Source organism: Bos taurus, chromosome 5 (assembly GCF_002263795.3).
Source record: "Bos taurus isolate L1 Dominette 01449 registration number 42190680 breed Hereford chromosome 5, ARS-UCD2.0, whole genome shotgun sequence".
Lineage (NCBI taxonomy): Eukaryota > Metazoa > Chordata > Mammalia > Artiodactyla > Bovidae > Bos > Bos taurus.
Window position 1 is genome coordinate 119,936,677 of NC_037332.1, and position 9,297 is coordinate 119,945,973.

Here is a 9,297-nt window from a genome sequence, read left to right on the forward strand (position 1 = left end):
AAGTTCTCGGTTCAGGTACTGTTGAAGTCTAGCTTGGCAAATTTTGAGCATTACTTTGCTAGCATGTGAGATGAGTGCAATTGTGCAGTAGTTTGAACATTCTTTGGCATTGCCCTTCATTGGAATTAGAATGAAGACTGATCTTTTCTAGTCCTGTGACCACTGCTGAGTTTTCCAAATTTAATGGCATATAGAGTGCAGCACTTTCTCAGCATCATCTTTCAGGATTTGAAATACCTCAAAGGGAACTCCATCACCTCCACTAGCTTTGTTTACAGTGATGCTTCCTAAGGCCTGCTTGACTGCGCTCCAAGTTGTCTGGCTCTAGGTGAGTGATCACACCACCATGGTTATCTGGGTCATTAAGATCTGTTTTGTACAGTTCTTCTGTGTATTCTTGCCACTTATTAATATCTTCTGCTTCTGTTAGGTCCATACCATTTCTGTCCTTTATTGTGCCCATCTTTGCATGAAATGTTCCTTTGGTATCTCTAATTTTCTTGAAGGGGACTCTAGTCTTTTTCCCATTGTTTACTTAGGAAGGCTTTCTTATCTCTCCTTGTTGTTCTTTGGAACTCTGCATTCAGATGGGTATATCTTTCCTTTTCTCCTTTGCCTTTCACTTCTCTTCTTTTCTCAGCTATTTGTAAGGCCTCCTCAGACAACCATTTTGCCTTTTTGCTTTTTTTTTTCCTAGGGGATGGTTTTGATCAACACCTCCTGTACAATATTGTGAACCTCCATCCCTAGTCCTTCGGGCATCAGATCTAACCCCTTGGATGTATGTGTCACTTCCACTGTATCATCATAAGGGATTTGATTTACACAACTAGTAAATCATCTGCCTGCAACGCAGGTGACCCCGGTTCAATTTCTGGGTCGGGAAGATCTGCTGGAGAAGGGATAGGCCACCCACTCCAATATTCTTGGGCTTCCCTGGTGGCTCAGTTGGTAAAGAATCTGCCTGCAATGCAGGAGACCCGGGTTTGATCCCTGGGTTGTGAAGATCCCCTGGAGAAGGGAACAGTTACCCACTCCAGTAGTCTGGCCTGGAGATTTCCAGGGACTATACAGGCAATGGGGTCGCAGAGAATCAGACACGACTGAGCAATTTGCACTTTCATAACTGAATGGTCTAGTGGTTTTCCCTATTTTCTTCAAGTCTGAATTTTGCAATAAGAAGTTCATGATCTGAGCCACAGTCAGCTCCTGGTCTTGTTTTTGCTGACTGTATAGAGCTTCTGTTGGAGAAGGCAACGGCAACCTTCGGGGAGCCAGCGTGAGGACCTCCGCCCATGGCAAAGGTCACGAGGAAGGAAGCTCGACATACGCAAAGGCGGAATCGAGCCTCAGGAGTCCCCCCGGAAATTCTGGAGCATCTACCCCCAAAACCAGAGCCTGCCTACTTTACTGCTTTGTGCTCTCACCTACACCTCTGACTTTACGGGGGGCTGTCCCCCACCACCTCTTTTGGAGAAGGAGTTAACTTAGAGCTCCAGTTAATAATAATTCCTGGGTGTGACAGGAGTGTTTTAACTTACAAACTCCTCTGAAGGTTCTCTAGCCTGCCTGACAGGCTTGTCCGGCCACATGTGATTGTTCACAGCCTCCCAACCGTGAGAGGCACGAGATGCTTTAAACCTTCTAAAAACAGGTGCTTTAGAGAAGTTAGAAAACTATTAGTATAGTATAGTGGGCTGATTAGAAATTGTATTGGTGAAGGGTTTTTCATTTGTTGAGCCAATGTTTACGGCTACATCTCCATATCCCTTGCCCCTTATACACATTAATGAATATAACTAACATATAAGAGAAATAAGTGTTAACCTTTGATATTAATCACGTTAGACCTTAAGCTAAGTAAATTCTTAATTAAAATCCACTACACCCCCACCCTATAGGGATGTAACTTTATCTGGTGCCTTCGGAAGGTGGCGTCTGTTTTAAGAATAATCACCCCTGGAGAAATAAGTGTTCTGGTGCACTGACCGCTGTCACAAGGAGAGGGTCATAAATCGTCAGCAGGCCCCCTGGCCAGAAGATGATGTAAACCCCTAAGACCTCTGTATACATCTGTATGGAGCATCCGACTTTAATAAAATCGTGACTTTTGTGTAACATCCCAGTGTATAAAAATAGACCCTGGACAAATAAAAAATGGGATCAGTTCCTCAAAAGACTTTCTCTCACCTTCTGGCTGAATTCCCATCTGGGGCGTGAAGGCTTGTCAAGCCTACCAATTATGCCTGGGCTTCTAAGATCTGACCGGGGAGGCCTTAGTGTCTCCTCTCCTTCGGGAGAACGGGAGGATGCCTGCGGCCTACGTAGGTGACGCAAATTCCTTGCCTTGGAATTTTAGTAGCTTTCCACGTAAACCAAATTATTCAGCCTCTTTTCTCCACTGAATTTTCCTACTGAGCTATCCTCATTCTATTACTCTTTATATCTCTAATTAATATTTAATTAAAGCTATCGTATCCTGATCGCCAAAGCCATCTCTCCTTCAAATTTCCCTGGGTCCACCGGGGCTGGACCCCGGCAGCAACCCACTCCAGTACTCTTGCCTGGAAAGTCCCATGGGCGGAGGAGCCTGGTGGGCTGCAGTCCATGGGGTTGCTGGGGGTCGGACACGACTGAGCAACTTCACTTTCACTTTTCACTTTCATGCATTGGAGAAGGAAATGACAACCCACTCCAGTGTTCTTGCCTGGAGAGTCCCAGGGACTGGGGAGCCTGGTGGGCTGCCGTCTGTGGGGTCGCACAGAGTCAGACACGAACTGAAGTGACTTAGCAGCAGCATAGAGCTTCTCCATCTTCAGCTGCAACGTTATCAGTCAGTTCAGCCGCTCAGTCATGTCTGACTCTTTGCAGCCCCATAGACCACAGCACACCAGGCCTCCCTATCCATCACCAACTCCCAGAGCTTGCTCAAACTCATGTCCATTGAGTCTGTGATGCCATCCAAACATCTCGTCCTCTGTCGTCCCCTTCTCCTCCTGCCGTAAGTCTTTCCCAGCATCAGGGTCTTTTCCAATGAGTCAGTTCTTCGCATCAGGTGGATTGGAGCTTCAGCTTCACCATTAGTCCTTCCAGTGAATAGTCAGGACTGATTTCCTTTAGGATGGACTGGTTTGATCTCCTTGCAGTCCAAGGGACTCTCAAGAGTCTTCTCAAACACCACAGTTCAAAAGCATCAATTCTTTGGCACACAGCCTTCTTTATAGTCCAACTCTCACATCCATACACGACTACTGGAAAAACCATAGCTTTGACTAGATGGACCTTTGTCAGTAAAGGAATGTCTATGCTTTTTAATATGCTGTCTAGGTTGGATCATGGGATTCCCTGGTGGCTTAGACGGTAAAGCGTCTGCCCGCAATGCGGGAGACCTGGGTTCGATCCTTGGGTTGGGAAGATCCCCTGGAGAAGGAAATGGCAACCCACTCCAGTATTCTTGCCTAGAAAATCCCATGGAGGGAGGAGCCTCGTGGGCTACAGTTCATGGGGTCGCAAAGAGTCGGACACGACTTCATTTTCACTTTCTACTTCACTTTCACTTTCTTTAGGTTGGTAATAGCTGTTCTTCCAAGGAGCAAGCGTCTTTTAATTTCATGGCTGCAGTCACCATCTGAAGTGATTTTGGAGCCAAGAAAATAAAGTCTGTCACTGTTTCTGTCGTTTCCCCATCTCTTTGCCATGAAGTGATGGGACTGGATGCCATGATCTTCGTTTTTTTTAATGTTTTTAAGCCAGCTTTTTCACCCTCCTCTTTCACTTTCATCAAGAGGCTCTTTAGTTCCTTTTCGCTTTCTGCCATAAGGGTGGTGTCATAAGGACACAAATCTCCAGTGTGTAGCTTCAGTGCTTTATGCATGAGTACACACCACATTTCTAGCCCTTAGTCGAGGAGGGAACTTCAGTAGCATCTGATGGCTCCCTCCTGTTGTACCCAGTCAATTCTGACACACCAAAACCCGGGGAGTCTAGGCGTCTCTGCACTGAACTCCACTCTGTCTGGGTGCTCAGGATTGATGCTCATCACCTTGCTAGTCACTAAACACCACAGGAGCGGGACTTTCCCTGGTGGTCCAGTGGCTAAGCCTTCACACTCCTAGAGCAGGAGTCCTGGGCTCGATCCCTGGTGCAGGAACTAGATGTGCATGGTACAACTAAGAGTTCAAACGACATAAAGACCCCACATACAATGAAAATCCTGTGTGCTGCAACTACAACCCAGTGCAACCAAGTAAATATCTATTTAATTTAAAAACCCCACAGGAGCAGAGATGAGTCCCCTCTATTGATCCGTGCCCCAGCCCTATGCCAGTAAAGGCTTGTGGAACTAGTGAGGTGATGCTCACAACCCAGCTGGGCAACCAGGTGCCTGCAGGTTGTGCCTGAGGGTTGGCATTCCTTCAGTCTTGCTGGAGTTTGGATGTGATACAGAGATCGTGCACCTCCTTCCATTCCTGTCTGTCCTCATCCTGAAACCAAGGCACCCTGAGGTGCCTGCAGGCCCCCTGGAGGAGGGTGCAGGGGGCAGGGGGTGGGCACGTCCAGAGCACTTGTGCACGTGTGTCCTCCCTATGCCAGCCTCAGAGGGGCAGTTCCAGGATGCAGTGGGATTTGGGCATGGCTAGTGCAGCGCCCAAGCCAGACAAGAAGTGACGGGTCACATGGAGAACACAGAAGGGGCCCCTGTACCTAGACACATGCCCTCCACACATCCCGTTCACACGTGCAACCAGCAAGACTGCTTCTGGCTGCAAGTAACAGACAAGCCAGTAGCCGCGGTTTAGGAGGCTGGTTTGTCTTCTCACACTATGAGCTCCGGAGGGACACGGCTGGGGACGCTGATTAGCAGCTGCACAGTGTCTGGTCAGGGCCAGCAATGACACAGCATCGTCCTCACCATCTCCAGGGATGATGCTGAACAAGACCCTGGGCTCCAGCAGATGCCCTGAGCTTTCTCTGACAAGGATCCTTGGTTACACACCCTTCTCGGGCCAATCACTGGATTGCGAGTGGCTAAGACTGGCTTCCACTCTCCTGGGACCGGGAGAGGCTGCATCTGAGAGGTCAAGAGGTCTCAGCCCACCAACAAAAGGGTGGACTCCATCAGTAGAAGGGGATGGCTGTTTGGTCCACATGAAGACAGCACAGCCACTCTTCTCACTGAACCATGAGTGAGCAGGGGGCCCTGATATCAGTACACACACAGGTGACCCGTGAGGGCTACACGCTGCTGTGCAGATGCATGCAGTGGGCAGTCAGGGCGCACTTTCTTCAGAGAAGGTGCCAGACAGCGTCAAGGATGGGCATCTTGGCCAGCTGCCAGGGCTAAGGGACGAGGGCATGGGTGAGGCATGGCAGGCCACCCGAGGAGTCTGGGTTCTGAGCACAATGGGAAGCCTGCAGTTCTGAGCAGATGGAGCCAAACCGGCACATCTCTTAAGCGATTACTTTGGTGGAGAATGGCTCCTGTGAGGGCAGAGGTGAAGCCAGGAGACTGCAAACGTGTGCGCAGGCAGGAAACTCGGGGCTTTGGAGGAGGCGCCAGGGGCCGAGGGCGGCCTCTGGAGCTGCTGCTGTGCCTTCTGGGAGCGGGGCCCCCAGCCCACGTCACCACGCCGGCTGACCACTCCACCACGCAGGATGCGCGGCTCCTCACCCAACTGCAGACAGGCTTCTCAGAGCCAGGCAGGTCTGGCTCCTGTGCTTCTCCGCCGGGGAAAACCTGGCTCTTTCGGGCGCTGTGTTCTCAGGGTCTGGTCTCTGCCACTCTCTCGCCCCCTCCCCACCCTCCCCTGGCACACAGAAGCCCCTAGTGCTGCTCCGGCGAACGCCGCACTCGCCGCCACGCTTGTGTGCAGACACAAGCGATCACCAGGGGGAGGAAGGTGGCCCTCTCTCAGGCTGGGCAACCTCAGGCAAGTCGCTGGACTCTCCATGCCTCAGGCTCCTCACGTGTAACAGGGAGAAAAACACCTAGCTCAGGGCTCTCACAAGGATCACACAAATTATCACACAAGTGTCAGCTGGTGTTATTAGAGTTCTCGGGTACAAACCACCTCCACACCCCCACAGCACAGCCAGGAACCCCAGACGGCCTCCGTCTGCACCCTCAGGGCTGGAACTCAGGGCAGTGGCAGCAGGACGGCCGGGGGGTGCAGCTGGGCTGGCAGCAGACCTGCAGGGTGGGGTCCTCACCCTGCGCCATCTGGCTGGGTCCGAAGGTCATGGCAGCATCAAACTGGGCCTTGAGCAGCTCAAGTTGCTTCACTGCCTGCAGCGCCTCTGGGGCAACCTCATCCACACTGTCCAGAAGGTTGTAGTTCTCACCAGGGTCCTCAGACAGGTCAAAGAGCAGCGGGGGCTCATGGGCAGTCAGAGGATTAGAGGCGTGGCAGGCAGGGTCTGCAGTGGTGTCGCTGTGGACAGAGCCTGGGGAGGGGCGCACATCTGTGCACAGGGCAGGGGGGCTGGGCTCGGGGGCTGGGAGGGGTGGGCGGGGCTGGGGGAGAGGAGGTTACCCTGGGTAAAGAAGTGTGCCTTGTACTTCCCGCTCCGCACTGCAAAGACCCCTCGGACCTCATCCGGGTAGGCCGAGTAGAAGAAGAGGGTGTGCCGGGGGCTCTGGAGGCAGAGTCGGGGGGTCTGCACGTGCCCAGCACTGTCTGCTCCGTGCTGGGCCCTGGGCGTGCACTGGCTCCCTGTCCACCCAGAAGCCCTTGGCTGGCACCTGTAGGATGCAGCTCAACAGAGGGTCCACCTGGCCCCAGGGACTTCAGGAGCTGCCCACACCCACTTCTGGGAGGGTGAGTGGCTGGTGGGGGTGGGGGGAAGGGAGGTCAGGATGGGGGTCGGGGGAGCTGTGGCTATGTGCTCACGGGCCCTACCTTGCCTGTGCCCAACAGCAGGGGGCTGAGGTCAACGCCATCCAAGGTGATATTGGGCAGTTGGGCCCCCGCCAGGGCTGCCAGGGTGGGCAGCAGGTCCAGGGAGCTGGCCAGCTCATGGGTCACACCTGGGAGTAGAGGGCTGTACAGTCACTCCATTTGTGATCAGGGCCGGGAAGATGGGACCAGGAGTCCAGGAGCAGAAGGCCTGAAAACTGACCGGGAGCGATGTGACCTGGCCAGAAGGCCAAGGCAGGCTCTCGGACGCCCCCTTCGAAAGTGGTTCCTTTTCCGCATCGCAGGAGGCCAGAGCAGCCACCATGGGACATCCGCATCGTCTCAGGCCTGGGACACACAGGGAGGACGTCAGCAATGAGGAGCCCAGGGTTTCCAGCTGGCCTCGGGGACCCCAGCCCCAGACCGATAAGTCACACATTTTGCACATAAATGGCCAGCACGTGTCTGTCCACTCCCTGTCCTCCCAAGACCAGCACCTCCATGTACTCACAGCTGCCAGGCTCCCACATGCACCCGGGTGTCACCATATATGGCCAACAACTCCCAAGACCCCCTTAGCCCACTAGGTTCTTGGCCAGCGTCAACATGGGAAGAGCAGCCCCCTGCCCCTGCTGAGTACCCGTTGTCTGCAGTGAAGAAGACGAGCGTCTCTCCAAGCAGCCCCAGGTCCCCCACAGCTGTCATCAGGGCCCCCACAGCCGCGTCCAGCTCCATCAGGGAGTCCCCAAATGGCCCTCGGCCTGAGTGCCCTGGGAAGCTCTGCCCACTGAACTGGGGGTAGTGGGTGTGCTGAGGATGGAGACTGGAGTTAGCACCAGGTAGGCGTCACGGGGAGCCCGGGTGGGGGGGCCACGGCCACTCACGTGGGAGGCGTAGTACAGGAAGAACGGGCGGCCTTGGTGTTGGGCGTCAGTCATGAGGTCGCGGGCAAAGGCCACGTAGCGGGCCTCGAGTCCAGGCAGCCAAGGGGGCTGTGCCTCCACCGACAGGTTGGCCAACAGTGGGATAGGGACCAGGCCCTGGTCGCAGATGCCTTCGCAGGGGGTGGCCGGGGGGAAGCAGGTCAGGTTCTGGCAAGGGCCCTGAGGGAGCAGCTCCTTCAGTGGTCTAGACTGCGGGGTGGGGCTCTGGGGTCAAGGGGAAGGACCCTGGTGGTTCCTACCTGGTCATGGGAGTATGGGATGCCCAGGAATCGATGGAAGCCGTGGTGGGGGGGCAGAAAGGCCCCCTCAGGCCCCACCCCAAGGTGCCACTTGCCAGCTATCCCTGTGAGGTAGCCTTGGGCAGCCAGGACCTCAGCCAAGGTCACCTCATCCAGGGGCAGGCCCCCTCGGGAGCTGGGCTCCAGAACTCCAGGGTACAAACCCATCCGAACTGGGAGTCGGCCGGTCAGGAGGGCAGCCCTGCAGGGCAAGTCAGAGTCCATGTGACAGGGCAAAACCAAGATGCAGATAAGAAGGGGAGAGAGGAGAAAACAGAGACGTGAATTTCTCTATAGAGACAGAGACCCTGCTCCTCCCTCTGCACTCCGGAGTGAATCTGGGAGGAACCTAACAGTCAGGGGTGAGGGCTCCCGGTTCCCTTCCTCACCGGGAGGGTGTGCACAGAGACACAGGCACGTAGAAGTCTGTGAACCGCAGACCCCCTGCGGCCAACTGGTCCAGATTGGGAGTGGTGGAGCTGGGGTGCCCATAGGAGCCCAGGTCCCCGTAGCCCAGGTCATCAGCAAAGATCAGCAGGATGTTAGGTGGGCTGGCAGCAGCCAGACCTGCGGCCAAGGCCAGAGTGAGGGTCCACAGAGCCTCCATGGCTCACCGCACAGACAGGCCTGTAACAGAGACCCTTGGGAGAGAAGGCAAACTGGCTTCCGCAAGCTCTAACTCGGAGACCCCAGATTTGAACGCTACCCACTCCCCAGACCCGGACATTAACCTCCCCCAAGAACCCAGGCTCAGGCACTACCCTCCGCTGAAACCCCAGACCCAAATACTCCCTCGACGGAGACAACCCCTTTCCAGATGCCTCGGCACCCGGAGACCCTCCACCCCAACAAAACCCAGGAGCCTGTAGCCCGGGATCTAACTCCCTGGAGACCCTAAAGGGCCAGGACACGTTCAGACTCTCAGGGGGAGATCTGACCATCTTCTGCTAAAGGTCCCGCCTAGGCTCGTGGTCAGGGGGCAGAAGTCCCAGAACACTGACCCGCGGGGGCCCACGAAGCGGGACAAAACAGTTCAGGACCGAAGAGGTGGAAAGCGCAGGACACCAGCCAGCCGGGCCCTTCGGGAGCTTCCGCCTCGGCCCGGCCTGGCCCCGCCCCGCCCCGCCCCGCCCCCTGACCCGTGACTCCCGCGCGGCCCGCCCCGGGGCGGGGCACGGC

At 54.9% G+C, this 9,297-nt stretch overlaps 1 protein-coding gene across 3 annotated transcripts; it reads right to left on the reverse strand.

The window, feature by feature from the left end:
* Positions 1-6,020: 6,020 nt before the first annotated feature.
* Positions 6,021-9,211, reverse strand: ARSA (arylsulfatase A). 3 transcript variants are annotated; one of them, XM_010805822.4, is made up of 9 exons: positions 9,120-9,211; positions 8,508-8,685; positions 8,080-8,320; positions 7,781-7,999; positions 7,537-7,706; positions 7,120-7,244; positions 6,900-7,027; positions 6,534-6,636; positions 6,021-6,444 (listed from the first exon to the last, which is right to left on the reverse strand). In XM_010805822.4, exons 3-9 carry the CDS (start codon positions 8,284-8,286, stop codon positions 6,125-6,127), a joined length of 1,272 nt encoding a protein of 423 aa, XP_010804124.1. In that variant the 5' UTR covers positions 8,287-8,320; positions 8,508-8,685; positions 9,120-9,211; the 3' UTR covers positions 6,021-6,124.
* Positions 9,212-9,297: the final 86 nt, after the last annotated feature.

Bases quoted from the DNA above. Each gene is read 5' to 3' on its own strand.
- ARSA (XM_005207500.5), bottom strand. From the start codon at position 8,725: ATGGAGGCTCTGTGGACCCTCACTCTGGCCTTGGCCGCAGGTCTGGCT. The intron at 8,000-8,079 runs GTAGGAACCACC...CTGCTCCCTCAG, and splicing joins TCCCATACTCCCATGACCAG to GGCCCTTGCCAGAACCTGAC. The intron at 7,028-7,119 runs GTCAGTTTTCAG...CTCTACTCCCAG, and splicing joins GCCAGGTCACATCGCTCCCG to GTGTGACCCATGAGCTGGCC.